Source organism: Quercus suber, unplaced genomic scaffold (assembly GCF_002906115.3).
Source record: "Quercus suber isolate HL8 unplaced genomic scaffold, Cork oak 2.0 scaffold_137, whole genome shotgun sequence".
In the NCBI taxonomy this organism is placed as follows: domain Eukaryota; kingdom Viridiplantae; phylum Streptophyta; class Magnoliopsida; order Fagales; family Fagaceae; genus Quercus; species Quercus suber.
In genome coordinates this window covers 283,976-301,480 of record NW_027069599.1, presented here as the reverse complement: position 1 = coordinate 301,480, position 17,505 = coordinate 283,976, and the positions used below count along the sequence as shown (strand labels likewise).

At 36.9% G+C, this 17,505-nt stretch overlaps 4 protein-coding genes across 6 annotated transcripts; 2 read left to right on the top strand and 2 right to left on the bottom strand.

Annotated features, from left to right (window-relative positions):
- Positions 1-643: 643 nt before the first annotated feature.
- LOC112008574 (probable galacturonosyltransferase-like 9) lies at positions 644-2,538 on the top strand. The gene has a single exon (XM_024040902.2). It carries the CDS (start codon positions 1,108-1,110, stop codon positions 2,251-2,253), a length of 1,146 nt encoding a protein of 381 aa, XP_023896670.1. The 5' UTR covers positions 644-1,107; the 3' UTR covers positions 2,254-2,538.
- A 1,306-nt stretch (positions 2,539-3,844) lies between these two features.
- Positions 3,845-4,836, bottom strand: LOC112008573 (germin-like protein subfamily 1 member 1). Its single transcript, XM_024040901.2, has one exon. It carries the CDS (start codon positions 4,777-4,779, stop codon positions 4,117-4,119), a length of 663 nt encoding a protein of 220 aa, XP_023896669.2. The 5' UTR covers positions 4,780-4,836; the 3' UTR covers positions 3,845-4,116.
- Positions 4,837-6,384: 1,548 nt separating this feature from the next.
- On the top strand, positions 6,385-11,649 carry LOC112008572 (protein WVD2-like 7). 3 transcript variants are annotated; one of them, XM_065776609.1, is made up of 8 exons: positions 6,385-6,604; positions 7,189-7,962; positions 8,081-8,512; positions 8,666-8,730; positions 9,489-9,585; positions 9,721-9,792; positions 9,992-10,102; positions 11,111-11,649. In XM_065776609.1, the coding sequence occupies exons 2-8, from the start codon at positions 7,189-7,191 to the stop codon at positions 11,138-11,140; spliced, it is 1,581 nt and encodes a 526-aa protein (XP_065632681.1). In that variant the 5' UTR covers positions 6,385-6,604; the 3' UTR covers positions 11,141-11,649. The 3 variants fall into 3 exon arrangements, with proteins under 3 accessions (XP_065632681.1, XP_065632680.1, XP_023896668.2); XM_065776608.1 differs by having other exon boundaries at positions 6,385-6,623; XM_024040900.2 differs by lacking the exon at positions 6,385-6,604 and adding an exon at positions 6,663-6,955.
- Positions 11,650-14,024: 2,375 nt separating this feature from the next.
- LOC112008589 (formin-like protein 4) lies at positions 14,025-16,913 on the bottom strand. The gene is made up of 2 exons (XM_024040923.2): positions 15,612-16,913; positions 14,025-15,481 (listed from the first exon to the last, which is right to left on the bottom strand). The coding sequence occupies exons 1-2, from the start codon at positions 16,721-16,723 to the stop codon at positions 14,176-14,178; spliced, it is 2,418 nt and encodes an 805-aa protein (XP_023896691.2). The 5' UTR covers positions 16,724-16,913; the 3' UTR covers positions 14,025-14,175.
- Between the last annotated feature and the right edge of the window lie 592 nt (positions 16,914-17,505).

Below are 17,505 nucleotides of genomic sequence, written 5' to 3'. Positions count from 1 at the left end.
CTTACTTTGACAGCCAATTAATGTATAATTTTTTTTTTCAGAATACTTACCATTGTTTTTTCATTTAAACCATAAAATGAATCCATTGCTATTGAAGATGAAGATGATTCTTTTCCTAAAATGGTACAGCGCATGCCTATTTGCGAATTTTGCGTAACTAAAGCAAATAAATAAATATATCTTGAATGAATTGAAATTAAAAGGCATGAATTATACTCACTTAAGTTGCGTGTATCTAGACACCAAATAATGCTATAAATACCCAAAAAAAAGACAAAATTATTTTTTAAATCAAATTAAATTGACAAATTTTTGTTAATTTTGATCTAAATTTTACTAATGACCAACAATTTCTCGGTCAAACAGTTATAAAATTTGTTACGTCCTGGTAATTAGGTCAAATCTCCTAGTAGTCATGAATTACAAAAGCGCGTAAATACGTTATGAGTTATGATCACAAAAAAATTCAAACTTTTTCGTTAGCTAAATTACGTGTTGCACTATAATACTAATCCCCCTAAAATTCAAACGCGTTTTTAATAAAATCTATTCTACACTCCTAATAATAACCAAAAAGAAAAAAAAAAAAATCCGAACCCAGAAAGAAGAATAACCCAAAAAATTGAAAAAGAAAAAGATTAGGAACAAAGAACAAAGAAAGAAAACTATTCCTTCCTTTACCATACCAGCGGTTTCGCCATTGGGACTTTTTCCGCATAAAAGAAAACTCAGAGAGAGAGAGAGAGAGAGAGGAAAAAGACAGAAAGGGACAGTTCAGAGTTAAGAGAGTTTCTCTAGGCTAGTGAAAATCCCGTATAAATACGCAATAAATTTCTTTCTCTCTCTTTCAAAGAGAAAAAAAAAAACTCAGTCCCAACTTTTCTCTCTCTCTTTATCTTTCACAGGGGAAAGCAAAACCGCGTATTGATTTTTTTTGGTTAGTAATGTACAACAAAGAAGAAGAAGAAGCAGAAAGAAATTTATTATAGCCTTAGACTTCATTATCCCTAATCTCCAAAACCCATCTCTTTCTTCTTCTTCTTCTTCTTCTTCTTCTTCAAGAACCCACAAATAAAAAAAAAAAAAAAAAACCCAGAAAACCCAGTAATGCTTCCTCTCAGATTAAGCGTCGTTGTTTTGTTTCTTCTCGTGTCGCTTCTTTTGCCGCCGTTTTGTCTCTGTATACGGTCGTTTCGCGGAGATGGGCTTGGGCTTGATGGGTTGTCGCGGTTTTCTGAAGCGCCGGACTACCGTAACGGGAAGGAGTGCCCGCTGATGAAGAACAAGGAGTCCTACGTGTCCTCGTGCGACGCGTCGTTTATCCACATAGCGATGACGCTGGACTCGGAGTACCTACGCGGGTCCATGGCGGCGGTTCACTCGGTCCTGCGACACGCGTCGTGTCCGGAACACGTGTTCTTCCACTTCGTGTCGGCCGAGTTCGACCCGGCGAGTCCCCGGGTCCTGACCCAACTCGTCCGATCCACGTTCCCTTCCCTCAACTTCAAGGTCTACATCTTCCGCGAAGACACGGTGATAAACCTAATCTCCTCCTCGATCCGACAGGCCCTCGAGAACCCGCTGAACTACGCCCGGAACTACCTCGGAGACATTCTCGATTCCTGCGTTGACCGCGTGATTTACCTCGACTCCGACGTGGTCGTGGTCGACGACATCGTCAAGCTCTGGGAGACCAACCTGACCTCGACGCGTGTCATCGGGGCCCCCGAGTACTGCCACGCGAATTTCACCAAGTACTTCACGGACCCGTTCTGGTCCGACCCGGTTCTTTCCCGGGTATTCTCGACCCGAAACCCGTGCTACTTCAACACCGGGGTTATGGTCATGGATTTGGTGAAGTGGAGAGAAGGGAACTACAGGAAGAGAATTGAGAACTGGATGGAAGTGCAGAGAAAGAAGAGGATCTACGAGTTGGGTTCGTTGCCACCGTTTTTGCTGGTCTTCGCGGGACACGTGGAGCCCATACACCATAGGTGGAACCAACACGGGCTCGGCGGCGACAATGTACGAGGTAGTTGTAGGCCGTTGCATCCCGGTCCGGTTAGTTTGTTACATTGGAGTGGGAAAGGGAAACCATGGGTGAGACTCGATATCAAGAAGCCCTGCGAGGTTGACAGGCTTTGGGAGCCGTACGATCTTTTCATTCACGGTAAAGATCGTCAACGACTCGGGTCTGGTTCTGGGTCATCTACTACTACGACGTTGGCTGGGTATTCGGGCTATTTTTTATGATTATTCTTTGTTTCTATTTTTTGTTACATTGTTGAAAGATTCTTTCATACTTTGTACATAGATTGATTTTTAATAGAGAAGGGTTTGGTGGGGTTTTTTTTTTTTTTCTTGGTTTTAATTCTTGATTTTAATTCATGGGGGGGTTCCAATTCTTTGGAACAATTTTTGGTGGATTGATTTCTTTCAATGTGTTGTAATGGACTATTATCAGTATTATGGGACTGTGGAAAGATTATAGAGGAGAAGAAAAATTGGGAAATGACAGTCTGAGTTTGTTCTTTTTTATTTGTTGTTTTGTTGTATCATTCAAGTTTTCAATTATGTGTTAAATTTACTGTGATGGTTGAATGGTACCTGAACTTTTGTGATATTTTTTGTTTGCCCAATGACATATGGACAAAGCTTTGAGGTGCTGTGTACACTTTTCCCTCTTTTACTTAAAGACAAAAGAAGAGAGTAAAGGAAAAGCTGGGTCAATCAGTTTTACAGGTTATGATTGAATTTGATCACAGATTCGCAGTGATTCAAGGTAAAAAAAAAGTAAAAAACATAATGGGAAAGTTGAGCAGAAGAAATGAGAAGCAATTTCTGTTAGCTAAAAAATAGTCCCGCAAGGTGTGTGTGTTTGTTTCATGGGGCTCAGAGAGCCTGACACGTAGCTCTTCTTTGTATTTTTAATTTATTTTTTGAACAACCTTGGATTCTTCCAGGGCTTTAAACTTTCTTTGTTTTTTTCCAGGTCAATTAAGTCTATGACGTTTATTTCTTTGAATTTTGGTAGGTTTCCATGTTTGTACCTTTCAAGTTCCCAATGAGTGACAACTTTGTTTTAATACGTGTCATGCCAGATGGTAAAAATTGAAGCTGATTAGTGGCCAGGTTTCATTTTCAACCATTTTTTTATTACCTTTAATATGAAGAAAAAAATAAAGAAAACAGGAGAAATATTCCCGTCATATTCATAGTTGCTCATAGAATTCTAGCTAGTCGACACAGATTTTAAGCATTCATATTTCATTTTGCTTTACTAACTTTCCAAGTGGACGAGTTCAATCTTCTCAACAAAAAAAAGAAAAAAAGTGGACGAGTTCAATTCAATATCCCCTTATTACCTTTTCAAAATGTCACTGTTTTAGAGAGATTAATATAAGATAAAACAACATTTGGTGCAATAGTAAGTCTGCCCATCTTGAGGGTTAATGTTTATATTATTATTATTATTTTTAATTTGGTCGCTTACTCACATGGGATTTACCTGATCAAGTTTTTAATGCGGGCCATTTGCCATTGGTCACATGCCCAACAGTTCATTTAACTAATAAATCTGCAAGACCCGTATAACAAGATCTGGAAATTTATGATTAAGATTTACCAGATTTTTTTTTTCTAGTTGAAGATTTACCAGAATTTATTATGAAGATTGCGTTCTTTGAAATGTGGAGAGACCTTTCAATTTTATAGACTACGCCAAGTGTTTGGTGAAATTACTCGGTCTATAGATGATGCTTTGCTTTCTAGACACATCTCCTTTGCCAGCAAAACCAAACCCCAAAAGCCCTCAATGCCATGATTTTTTTGCTACAAAATGCAATGCATTCAATTCCATCCATTTTGACTTCATTTATTGTCATACTTTCATATTCATGAATCATGAAAGTATTACTTAAAAAATCGGATCACAAATTCACAGTTTGTCACTATGGTTCAAGCAAAAAAAAAATATGAAAGGATCACAATATGGTCGTTGAGCAGTCTATTTTACATGGAAAAAAGAGAGGTTATCAATGCCACCAGCACAAGCAAGCATACATTCCAAGAATAAATAATTGTGAGCAAACCCTTTATTCCAAAAAGTAAGTATAATCACCCTCCAAGGTTTCTTCGAATCCTGATGACATCTTCGTTGGTAATTTTGAACGCATTCTTCAATACCTCATCAGGAATATCAGGAATTGATTTGATTGCGGCCATTGATGCAAATTGAGTCCCTGGTTTTTGGCTACTGAACCCAGACACCAATAGGACCGGGACCCTTGAGTCTAGATTGTAGAGAAAATGGAGCAGAGCCTTTGGGAACACAAACAAGTCACCGGGCCGCAATGTTTGTTGATAGATATGATTAGAGGTGTCCACAAAGCCCACTAGAAGTTGGCCTTTTAGGCAAATGGTTACTTCCGAGGCCCGTGGGTGTGAATGTGGTGGGACAGAGCCTTTTGGCGCTATGTCGATTCGGGACATGGTCAGGCCCAACGTGTTGAGCCCAGGTAAATCGACGGTGTTGATAGCTCTGACATTGAACCCAGATTGGCTGGTGTTAGTGCTAGCGGGCTTGGACAGAACTGATGTGGTGAAATGGAAAGGTTTCGCTTTATTTGGGTCAATGCATGGTACACCATTGATGAAGAGTGGGCTTTGGTTATCTGCAATGCAATAATCTTGAAGTGGATCGGGATCGGGTCTGGCCTGGCCCAATAAAAGAGCTAGGCAGAACAATATTTGGAGCAAAAGGGACCAATTGGTTTCCATTGAAATGAAACAAGAAAACGTTCAGCTTTGGGGGTATGATTTTTAACCAGCACAAGAGTGTTAAGCTATATATATATACCAAATGTTGAAGAGTGATGTTTACTGAAAAGTTTATGGTAGGGAAATGTTTGAGTAGCTTAAGAGCATTTGAGAAGAAAAATGCAAGGCAAGTTAAGAGTATTTGATTGGGTAAGTAAAAGCCCACTCAAGTTGATGATGTTGATTGGTTAAGGATAATTCATGGAAACATGGTATTGTTTTATTAATTTTTATATGTTGTGGTCTAATTCGCTTCTATAACTCCAATTAGTTTCTTGGGCTAGGCCCATATGATTGCGACCCTTCCACCATTGCCCAAGGATCTTGGTTAGCATAACCTCCTTTGTATCGGTTATCTTTTGAGTCCATTTTGGTAGGGAGGTAAAGTGAGTTGAAGAAAAAATGGAAGAACTTGGACGAGGTTTGGTTGGGACAAGCAAAAACATGCATGGAATGGAAGCGAGGCTATCAAGCAAGTTGTTTTTGCTTACCGACAGATTGATATTTTCTTTAATTTGTAGACTAAGCAGGACTTGACTTGGGTCTAATGCTTTAGATTTATTAAGATGAAGACACATAGTTAAAAATGGACACATTGTAATGGATTCTATATATAATCGTAACGGATTCAATGCAAGTGAATACTAGACCCGAATTTTTCCCAAAAGAGTAATGGTATCTTCTATCTAAGCCACAATTTTTAATGTATCTAAAATGAAATGAAAAGAATAAAGAAAATATACTATATAGGTGATTTGGCAATTTTATTCATTAATTTTGTTCTAAAATATTTAAATACAAAAATTTATTAAGAATTTCCTACATGAAACTTTTTTTTTTTTGGTGTGTGTTCTGTAAAACTCTTACAATACAAAATATTAATCTCTTCTTCTTCTTCTGTTTTTTTTTTAAAAAAAAAATTTAAATCTCATTTTTTTTCTCCATTATTCTTCTTCCTATCAAATAATAAGGCCCTTTATACAGAGACTAGGTAGGAGTTCATCCACAATTAATACAATGTCGTTTTCTTCAGTTAGGATATCTTTTTTACAATGATATTGACATGTCGTTTTGTCTAAACATTTCAATAGTAGGGGTCCAGACGGGGCCTTAGTAGACTTGATAATTTATTTGAGAGACATGTAACTTTACACACACCCACAAACACTCTCTAGTACACTTCTTTTTCTAAAGTGGGCCTTCCATACCATCTAATTATTATCTATTTTTAAAGTTTTAAACTATTTTCATGGCTGGTCCGATAAATGTCTAGTGGTTATTCAAAGTCAAGTCTCTCTCTGAAGCCCTAAATAAGAAATCTGAAGAGTGTGAATGAAAATTGGTTACATAGAAATTGGTTAAAAAAAATGGTTGTGATGTCTTAATTTATTCAATGCTTCAACTTTTGATTTGTTGAACCACCATTATTGACCCAACTAAATCTTAATGTCCTCATTAAAAGATTTGGTAGTGTAAAGTGTAAACACTATCTTTTCTCTTTTTGTTACGAAAAGGTTTAACTTTTCATCTAAACTAGAAATAGTACCTTATTAGTCTTGATTCTATTAATGTTCACTTAAAAAGGAAATCTAATAGTACCAGTTTTCAGTTTAGATAAGTTTCAAATGCTTAGCCTTAAAAGCAATCAAAAATAAAATATCTGCCATCATCATAATGGGTTATCTGAAACTTTGATCTCTATCTCTTTTTTTTCCATACAGTTTGGTTGTTGTTGTTGATTGGATCTATCATTTAGGACCTTCCAGAAGTCCCAGAAGCAGACAAGGTTGTCATTACTGGAAAAGGTGGTAGTGATAATTGTGTCATTGAAAGAATAGAATTAAAAAACCAGAAATCTAGGACACAACACATGGACACGTCATCTTTTCTTCGTTACGCTTCACTGCTTACAATTTTTTACAGAAGTCTTTTTTTTTTTTTTGTCCATACCATAGTCCATGAGTCCATAGTGATTTTGCTTACTCTTTGGTCTTTCAGCGAGATCTAGTGAGTAGATTGAAAGTCACAAGCTATGGTATATACAGTTTTGTGTTTTTGTGTGGTAGCTCATTTGTAATTCAACCCTGACACTGAGATGGGTGAATCAATAGCAGATGTTTCTAGAGTTGAAGATAAGGTAGTAGACTAGTAGTACACCTAATTTGTCTTCAAATCTCTAAGAAGTGACCCATCTGTTTTAATTTATTTTTCATTCCCTATTTGTTTTATTTGTTTTTATGGCTTATTAATTGGTTAACTATCTGTAATTGCCTAAATTTCCCAACTTTTTGTTGTTGTTTTGAGTTGTCATTGTGTGCTTTAGCTTGAAAATATGATTGGGTTTTGGTGTTTTTTCTGTTTTATGCACAGATGGGAGAGACAATCACAGCTGCCTCAAAACCTGGTATGGATGTGTCTGTTTCTTTTGGTAGGTTTGATAATGATTCACTGTCTTGGGAGAAATGGTCAGCTTTCTCCTCCAATAAGTACTTAGAAGAAGTTGAGAAGTGTGCAACACCTGGATCAGTAGCCAAAAAAGCAGCCTACTTCGATGCCCATTACAAGAAGATTGCTGCTCGCAAAGCTGAGGTAATGGATCAAGATAACCGGATTGAAAATGATCAGTTGAGGCCAGAGAATCTAAATGTTGGAGATCTGACTAGTAATGATAGTGGTGCTGGTTCTGAATTCAATGCATCTAATAGCCACGGTTCCACAGAAGAAGTTGTTAAGCAAGAAACCAACCTGGTTAGTGAGGTGATTAGGGCCCATGGGGATGATCTGAAGGAGGACACTCCAATCAGAATAGAAGATCAAAGATCATTAGCTGAGGGAGTGAAAGAAGAAAATGGTGGCTCAGTAGATAGCCCCAGGTCAAGTAAACCAGAATTGACCCATTTAGTAAAAGAAGAAGAAGAAGAAGAAGACACTGCTGTGGTTGAATTTCAAGACATAAAGGAAGTTTCTGTTGCTGTTGTGGTAAAAGAAGAAGAAGAAGAAGAAGAAGAAGAAGAAAAAGAAGCTGCTTTGCTTGAATCTAAAGACATAAAGGAAGTTCTGCACAATTTGAATGCTAAGATAGGAAATGATCCAAAAGTTAAGCAGCAAAAGGCGAAGTTGGACCCTCCAAAGGAATCTAATAAGGTGAAATGATTTATTTCTTTAACTAATTGATCTTTATTGGCAAATTTTAAATGCTTACAAACTTTGGTTTATGTTTTGTATCTGGTGGCTCATATTTTTCTTGATTTCGCTTGTACAGGTTACTCCATTGAATAAGGAGAGAAATGTGGCAAGGCTAAATAAGAAACCAGCATCACCTGTAACTAAAGCGGCATCACCTGTAACTAAAGCATCACATATTAGCACTCCTAAAGTGTCAAAGGCTGCACCAACTTCCACTGCATTATCTGCATCAAGATCTTCAACAAAGAAGGGAAATGATTTATCTTTACCAACGAGGAAAAATCCTTCTATTGTTGAAAGTAAGAAAGTTGCTCCTAAATCCCTGCACATTTCCTTTAGCTTGGGTCCTACAAATTCTGAGCAAGCTTCGCTTACAACAAATCGAAAATCCTTAATTATGGAGGAAATGGGGGACAAGGACATTGTCAAACGAGCATTCAAGTCATTTCAAAAGAATTACAACCAACCGAAATCTTCCGGTGATGAGAGATCTCCAGTACCTAAACAGGTTTATCACATTTGCCTAAAAGAAGAAACCTTTTTACTTACCATAAAAAGAAGAAACCTTTAAGCAGCTGCTCTTGTCTTTACTGATAAAAAGTTGAAATTGGCTTATGTAGAATCAGGTTTTCATTTTGTGGAACTTTCTTTTTTTGAATAGGTGGCTACAAAGGGGACAGAACCAATGGTTTCCACTTCTATGACTCCACAAAAAGAGAATGGAGGGTAATGTTTTGGCTCCACACTATTAGCCATTGCATACTGCTGTGCATGTAATCATGTAATGTAGTTTATTTTGGCTTAAATCCATGTAATACTTGAATTTTAACACTGTTTGGTTCTATATGTTTACTATCACTATGTCATAGTTAATTAGTTTTTGATTTGAACCAATTATTTTATCTAATCTAAACAAAAAGGGAACAAGGAGGGTAGTGCAAGTGGAATAGGGGGGGAGAATAGTGGGGGAGATCTGAAGAGTTTCTCATATTTTATATGTGATTGTTAGTGTCCAATTATATTGATTGTCCAGTCTTAACTGTAGGTGCCACCACTTCCTCACCAAAACAAGGAGATTCAATTCTATCCATTTTTGTCTTTTAATTCAATTATCTCAATGTCCTCACTCTAATCATCTCCTTTCTATTAAAATTTTGTTTCTTGTCTGTCCAACATTGATCTACGTGTGGCACGGCTTTTGTTCATATCAATGTACATAAATTTCCTTTTAACAAAGGTCTAAATGTACTAAGCATAATGTGAAAAATAATTCATTAGATTGACCAATCCATTCCAATTCAATAAAGAAACAATTCTGAAAGAATGCTTTTGAATGCCTCTAACCTGCTGTTATGTAAATCACCCAATTATAGTCCCCTGATTTGTTTTGCATTAATGAAATTATTAGGGCTGCTCAATTAATTTTTGAAATCTTTGATCCATTATTATGGAAAGTTCAATATTGCATTGCTGTGTTGGAGTAGGTCACTCAAAGCAGGCGGTGCAGATAAAAGAAGTGTTAAGGCGGCCCCTTCTTCTTTTGGCTTGAAAAGTGATGGAAGGGCAGAAAAAAGAAAGGAGGTACCCGTTAAAACCAACATGATCCCCCTCCTGCCCCCAAAGAAAATCTCTATTATGCAGGCACATCATTTCTTTTGATATCTTGATCAAGTTTCAATGTTGTCTTCTACTGACCTCATATTTGGTTATTTTTAGTTTTTAAAGAAATTGGAGGAAAAGTCTAATGCTAAAGAGGTAGAGAAGACACGCCTTCAATCAAAATCAAAGGTACACTTACTTTGATAGTTCTCTTTAAAAAGGGCATGTCATTCCCTTTCCATCATAGTTTGTTCTATAGCTGCACATTCTCATAATGAATAATACAGTTTCAAAGATGTCCTCAAACAATACCGACTTTAGTTCATCAGAAGATTACTTTATTCAGTCTACACAAATGGCATGTCTGAACTCCCTATGCTTGACACAGGAGAAAAAAGAGGCAGAAATCAGAAAGTTAAGACAGAGTCTTAACTTCAAAGCTACACCCATGCCAGGCTTTTATCGGGGACCAAAAATGTCAAAAAGCACTTCAGATAAGGTATATCACATCTCTGTGTCCTTCCTTGTTCAATTGCAATCTGTTAGAAAGAATGATCTAAATAGGGGATACCATGTATAGTTACATAATGTACAACTTAACTCTTAACTCTCTTAAGGCAGCTTACACAATATGTTTTGCTGAGACTAAAGTGGTGAGGTCCATGGCTGTCCTGCTTTGCTGTCTGTCAAGCTGGCATCACATTAAGTGGGCCACAATCACCGTGATGATTTCTCACTGTTTGTGACAACTTTTTGCATTATTTTGTCTAAAAGATTGGTGCATTTGTTAAGGGGTCTAGAGGCATGAGAGTATATATGGGTTGATAACCCTGTCAATCCTTAGGCAGCATCACCCATCTGGCCCTCTTAGAAGTGTTCCTTGATTCTTAGTAGCAGCATTCATAGAACCATTGAAGAAATGCTTCTACCTTCCTCTTAAAATTTTGCTTTTGGCTATGTTATTAATATTCAAGATCAAAATAAGTTCCATTTTTCCCCCTTCAAAACTCAAAACAAGTGACATTTGAGACAAGATAAGGCCCCATGTTTTGTCTTCCCCATTTTGGGAGAGGCCAAAATGGTTCATTTGGAAGATAATTTTTTATGTTAGGAGCCCAAAGCACCGTTGTTTTAGCCTTTCACCCCCTTTGTTATTCCTACAGGAAACGCACAACTTATTGTCTTTTACTGAATGAGTTCCCAAGCCTAATCAACCAGCTTTTGGTTCCCTGGCATTTAGATCAACAAGTCAAGAGTTTTCCATATTTTCAGTTAATTAAGAACAAGGTTATAGTAATACTGAAGAGCTTCATAAATCATTAACTATAAGACGGGGGTTTGAGAGGGTTTTTATTTTGTGTTTGGGGGAAGACAAAATTGCATATGCACCATGAGAACTTCTCTCTGTTTAATGAGTTAAGGCTACATACGTGAAATTATTGATGGAGTAGTTAATTTTTCCTCCTATGGAATTTAATTCTGTAGTAATATAAATCCAATTATGCAGGAAGTTTCCAAGAATGAGACTCATCGGTGAACCATGTTCTTTGTTCGGGACTCATGCATCATCTTGTAAGAAACATATCTGGCTTGGAAGATAATCCTTTTGTGGAACAGGAAGATGCATATGAAGGAATTGCTTCTCCACGGGACTCGTGCCATAATACATTATTCAGCCAAAGGCAAATAGTCACTGATGAGGCGCAGACTGCATATCTGAATGGTTAGAAGAGAACCCATATTAATAATGTGTAGGAGATATGGAAGAGGTTGGGGCTCTGCTGGATTACATGGCAAATTGTTACCCTTAGTCTCAAACCAAATATAGATAAAGCAAACAAAAAGGTGTATAAATTGTTGGACAGTTAGAATTAATTTAATTCTTGTGGTTGGTTGCCATTCTATATTTGTTCTGGCACTTGGTTATTTTGTTGAAAGCTGAAAGTTGAAACTATGATGTCTGCTCCTAATAGTAATCTGGCCTAGGTGAACCATTATGGTTTGATTAAGATTTTATATTGTGGAGTGACCAAACCTTCTATTGAATTTCTCAATGTCATTTTATTTTTCGTCTTTAGAATAAAATTTTCATTTAGTGGGAATCAAAGGCATAAGCAATTGAGTTAGTCAAATTACTATAAACCAAGAAATTTTAATAAAGAAAAGAAATTTACAAGTTTTTGATGCTTAGTTGGGAAGCACAAAAAGTAAGAATATAATGAATTAACTCCCTTGTGCAGAGATTGTCCATTCCAACTTCCATCATGCCCTCAAATTCTATCACATGAACTCCCACAGCCCAGGAGGGTTTAATGTTTGTTTGCAAGTTTCCTCAACATTATCCATGGGGGGTTTTGTACCCTCCACAGATTTCCATACTTGTGAATGATTGCAGGAGCCTACTTTCTAGAGCATGGCGAGCTAAGGTTCGCCATATACATCAGGAAGCTAACTCTTGCACAGAGTCATTGGCAACCAAAGGCGGAGACCTATCAAAGTCCAAGTGTGTTTGTTTTGATCCTCCCACCTTTTTGTGTGCTCAACTTTTGTAAGATGTCATACAGTGGACATCCATGTATTATGTATAAACTTTTGATGTACTGTATTAGTATGTGAATTTTAATATAGCTTAAAAGAAAAAAAAAAGGGGGAAAAAAAAAAACAAATGAGTTAAGCAAGGACCTGCCAGTGAATTTTTTTTAAAAAACATATGAAATCCCACTATTTCCCTCTCTTTAATGGTTTAACAGGTTTCTTGCTTGTATCTATATTTAAAGCACACCGGCGTTAATGGTGTTAGTGTATTATGAATACAAATTTTCTGTCACGCTTTTTGTTATGAATATCACATTTAGCAAATGTTGGTATTCTTGATTAACTAAAAAATCAAAATAATATTTATTGTGTTTCTATTTTAGTCCAATCATTGATTCTTATAAGCCAACTTTATTGTGTTTGTACTGTCACACTTTTTTGTATTCTTATTATGAACATCACATTTAGTAAATGTTGATATTCTTGATTAACTAAAATCAAAAGAATATCTATTGTCTTTCTATTTTAGTCTAATCAAGTGATTCTCATAAGTCAATATTAGCGTATATTTGTAACAAAGGGAGATGAGAAATGGAGGGGAAAGTAGTTGGAATTAGTAGTTACAATAGTAGTTACAAACATAGGGCAAATAATCTGTAAAACAATAATCACTGAAGAACTTTCAGTTGTGGATGTAAGCCATCAAGCCAAACCACATAAATCCTCGATTCTGCTCTATTTTTCTCTCTAAATCATTTTATTTTCTGCCATTTATTTTAAATGACAACTTGATGTAGAGTTTCCTGTTATTTTCTTTCTAACGTATATAGGCATATGGAGATTAATTTACCTGGTGCTCCTAATGGATTTGAGCTGTAGATAGCTCTTTGATATGGACTCTTGCATGACTCAATCTCTGCACAGATGTCATTGTTTCTCAATGACCACCAATGTCATTGAAATAAAATACCTGTTGGAAACCCAGGGAATGTGGGAAGTGGTAGGTTTATTTATTTATTTTTTTGGGGGGTCAGTTCAAAGATCAATGGGTTGAAGGTGTTTTTTGGATCAGTGGAGTTGGCTACCAATGTAGTTGCTGAGAAATGGACGGTTGTGATTGGCCTCTAGTTAGCCTTACATTTTTGGTTACTGAATTTTAAAAGTTGAGCTGGATGAAGAGAGAGTCCATTTGTTAAAGAAATCCCAACTCATCCAACCGTCTTATTTTTTCTTTTGAACATCCAAAGAGTCTTTTGAGTCTCATTCCTTGGTGATTGTAGGTCGTTGATTAGTTAATTCAATCAAATTTCATCATTCCTTCCAAGAGTCGAAATATTATATGTAGGAAATTTTTTGGGAAGTTCATGATAAATATCGTATTATTCCTGGGAATGTTATGAACCAACCATAACTTATGGAATCTAATGGGAATGTGACTAATGAATCAAATGCTGTAATTTTATAATTCCAGGACGTGATTTCATGGATCAAAGATTCTAGAAATTAAGATCCTACAAACGATCCTTAGTAAATAATTCTTACCTTTTAACGAATGACACTTTTACCAAATAAGTAAATAACAACAGCAAGAAAGTGTACAATCTATCTAAATTGTAAGTAAGTACTGCATTTTCAATCAAGTGGTACAAAGAGAAACTAGACTTACACTAGTGCTTTACAACCATAGGTTCTGTAAAATTCTCTCCAAGCAACTCTGCTTTGTTTCCTAATTTGCTTTTTTAGTACATTACACTTTTAGTAGTCTTTAAAGTTTCCCTGATCTTCATTACATCTCTTAATGTTTTGAGTTCATAAAACCTCTAGCCTTCCAGTGACTGAAGGATTTGGAAAACAATTTGATGCAGTAAAAGATGAATCAGTTCTACTGAAAAAATAAAAAGAATTAGGCTATTCATTTCACAATTCATATCATGTGCTTTGAATTACATCTATATACAACGAAATCCTGCTACTATACCTATACCCAAAAAAAAAAAAATTGAAAAGAAAAAAATCCTTTACTGATGAAGGCCTAATTTAAAAATCATCTAATTCACTAGAACTGCCTCTTGACTTCTCAGACATGAAATTTTCAGGCAAGTTTGGGAACCTCACAGAGATCCTTGAATGTGGCGATGATGGTCCCACGGTAGTTGCTGACTTCTTCTTCTGCAGGTTTCTAGCAATTTCAATGCATGCCTTATCAACCATATCAAGAAAATTTTTAACTATAACAAATAGTTGAAGTGGGGGTGCTCCTTTGTCCTTTGAAGCTCCTGATTGATAATATTCTGTTGTTTTCTGTACAAGCTTCATTACCATTGTTTGTTCCTCTCTCAGCACCTTTAGTTCTTCCTCAGCTGCTTCAAGAAAACCTTTCATCTCTCTCACAAACCCTCCTCCACTTCTATCATTGCCACATTGGGACACAAGTGCTTTAATTTCTGCTGTATGGGCTGTGAGAGCCGAGATTGTGCCAGCAAAGGTGTCGTAATCTATACTGGCTGCTTTCTTTACATTAGAGAACTCGGAACTGAGGCCTCCTACCATTGGTAATCCCAGAATTTTAAATTCCTTCTCTCTTTCCTCCATTGTTAAACTTTCAGAATTTGAGCTGTTACTGCTGGTGCTGCTATGGCTACTACTACGACTCATGTTACGACCCATGCTACGATCCCTATTCAGAACACACCGTTTTCCCTCAGACCGGATTACTTCTTCCACAACAAAATGGAGTAAAGTAGTTTTTCCATCTATGCTTTTAACATCGGAGAGCTTCCGAAGAGCATTAAGGTTGAAGGCTTCAGCATTCCCTCGGGTAGTACCTGCATTCATACGATTGCCAGCCTTGAGGATTGCCTCTAGAAGTTTCATAAATAGCCCTCGTGTTCTAAGTTCCTTGCAACCCAATTCAAGTGTTTGTATAGATTCCTTCAGGTTTAGAATCTCTGAGTCATAATTCAATCTGAAAAGCATGGCATTAAGACGAGTAAAACTTGATGGAACAGCTTTCAGGAGGCGGTAAAGGAAGGATTCAGCAGCAGCCAGTCTTCTGGGGTCTCCATCAAATTCTAGAATTTTTGATTGTTCTTCCTCAGTTGGGGCAACTCTGGCCAGCTTTTCAATAGCGTCTGCATTTAGGCCTTGGCCCTCAATAAGCGCATCAAGAAATTCTTCTTGAGAAATGGCCAGAGATTTCACAACAATTGCAATGTTTTGAGACTTTTTAGGATCAAGGATAACCACTTGTGAGCTTCCATCAATTGAATTATTGTTTCGTTGAGGCGAGTTCCGGCTGGTGGCAACATAGCCAAACAGGGCTTCCATAAGATCTCCATCAAACCTGAAAGTTCCAAATCGAAACCATTAAGAATCAGCAAAAAAACCAACCAAAGATTATTGTGTGTGTGTGTATATATATATATATATATAACGTAACTCATCTGAAATCCAGAAATGCAAATTACAATTACCTAAAAGAACCACCATCAATTTTATCCCACACCATGGAATGATCTGTGTTGGTGTTCACCTTATCCCAATGCAAAGGCTTCATCTTGACATGACCATTTCCTGTCCCAGATGAAGACTCTCCTGATTTATTGTTACCCGGCTTGGCATTAGGAGGCGGGGGCACGTTAGATGATGATTTCAAACCACCTGCCTTAAGTGGTGGCGGCGGTGGTGGTGGTGCTGCTGCAAGATTCTTATTCGCTGGGATTGGTGGAGGAGGCGGTGGAGGAGGAGGCCGTGCAAGGCTGTTTGCATCTAGGGGAAGCGGTTTAGGTGAGGATGGTGGGGAAGGAGATGGGGGTGGAGTTGATATTTGAATCAAATCTTCTGGCTTTACATCATCCTTGATTGCAAACACAACAGGACGAGGATAAGAATGACTAATTTGATCTGAATCATCATCCGAATCGTTTACTTCTTCTACAAGTATGACCTGGGAAGTCGAAGACTTTCCTCGGAGAAGAGGAACTTCTTGTATAGGTTCAGCCTTTCTTTGTCGACGTTCATTTATTTCTACCCCTTCTTCTTGTTGCTCATTCCTTGAATTATGTAATGCCTCTTTCTTGAAACTTTTCTTGGAGCTTTTCCCTTCAAGTTTCCTCCAATAAAGGACATCCAAGCCATCTTCATCCACAATGTAACCTTTAAGATTCCCATCAAAATCTTTCACTTCATTGCCTGCCCCTGCTGCAGGCTGCTTACCATGATCCAAATTAGCACTAACATCTTCCTCTCTTTCGCGCTTTGCGGCGACACGCCTATGGATTAAAAAGAAGAGAAGCACAGACAGAACCAGAGTCCCGGCTGCCGTGATAGCTACAGCCCTCACAATCTTATTTCTTGTGGATGATGAGTTTTGTGGTGGCGGCGCCGGCGATGTTGGAAGTGTAGGCAATGGAGGATTGCTTGATGGGTTGCTGGGAAAATCTGGTTGTGGGGAAGGAGATAGATCATATGGAAAGAAAGTCTCAATGTTTTGTGGAGAACCGTATTGGCAATGAGAGAATGGAATGAAAAAAAACACAGAGAAGAAAACTAGGATTGAAAATGGCTGAAGAAATATCACAGCCATGAAGTTAATTGATAGAGTTGGAAGAGATTAATAGAACTGAAAGTCGTTCTATTTTTCTGTATTTGGAGCTTTATCATTTGTCGTGTACAAATTTTTATTTATTTATGTTTTTGATATATTACTACTTTGGTTGAGGCTGACAATTTCAAAGAAAGAATGGGTTGTGTTAGTTATATTGTTCCACTCCGTGTTTTCTTTTCCCGGGCTTTTTGTATTTAGCAATGACCAAAATAACACTGTGCTAAGGGTAAGATAATATATATTATATATTATATACTATATATATATATGTGCACTTTGGTTTTCACTAAAAAAAATTATTATCTAATTGGGAGGTGGATGGGGTGGTTTATACTTTGTCAAACATATAATGGTGCCAAAGTTTTGGAGTGTACATCATAACATTTGATAATGTAATGTTGCTTTGTCGAGAAGAAATTATTAGGATAAGAAAATAAAATAATATCACCTATGCAAGTGTATGAGTCAGTTTCTTATTCAGTATTAAAAAAAAAAAGTAATATATCATCAAGTGATGTCACATTTGCATGAATGTCAGCATTTTATTGATTGTGAGGATCAATGAGGATCACTTCTACAGTTCTCCGTGAACTTAATAATTTTTTGTTATGAAGATAAGTCAAATCATATATTTTTGGTGGATGAGTTAAATTAATTACACCAACTTTTTGGAAACTTTTTGATGTAATAAGTTGAGATTTGTGAATAATTACCTTTATATAGATCAACTATTAATGTCATTTCTTCTCAAAAAAAAAAAA

What these genes read in the sequence shown, in the direction of transcription:
- LOC112008574 (XM_024040902.2), top strand. Translation starts at nt 1,108, where the DNA reads ATGCTTCCTCTCAGATTAAGCGTCGTTGTTTTGTTTCTTCTCGTGTCG.
- LOC112008572 (XM_024040900.2), top strand. Translation starts at nt 6,914, where the DNA reads ATGGGTGAATCAATAGCAGATGTTTCTAGAGTTGAAGATAAG. An exon ending in CTCCAAAGGAATCTAATAAG is followed by an intron (nt 7,963 to 8,080) that starts GTGAAATGATTT and finishes TCGCTTGTACAG; the next exon opens with GTTACTCCATTGAATAAGGA. An exon ending in GCCTTCAATCAAAATCAAAG is followed by an intron (nt 9,793 to 9,991) that starts GTACACTTACTT and finishes TGCTTGACACAG; the next exon opens with GAGAAAAAAGAGGCAGAAAT.
- LOC112008589 (XM_024040923.2), bottom strand. Translation starts at nt 16,723, where the DNA reads ATGGCTGTGATATTTCTTCAGCCATTTTCAATCCTAGTTTTCTTCTCT. An exon ending in ATTGATGGTGGTTCTTTTAG is followed by an intron (nt 15,482 to 15,611) that starts GTAATTGTAATT and finishes TGGAACTTTCAG; the next exon opens with GTTTGATGGAGATCTTATGG.
- LOC112008573 (XM_024040901.2), bottom strand. Translation starts at nt 4,779, where the DNA reads ATGGAAACCAATTGGTCCCTTTTGCTCCAAATATTGTTCTGCCTAGCT.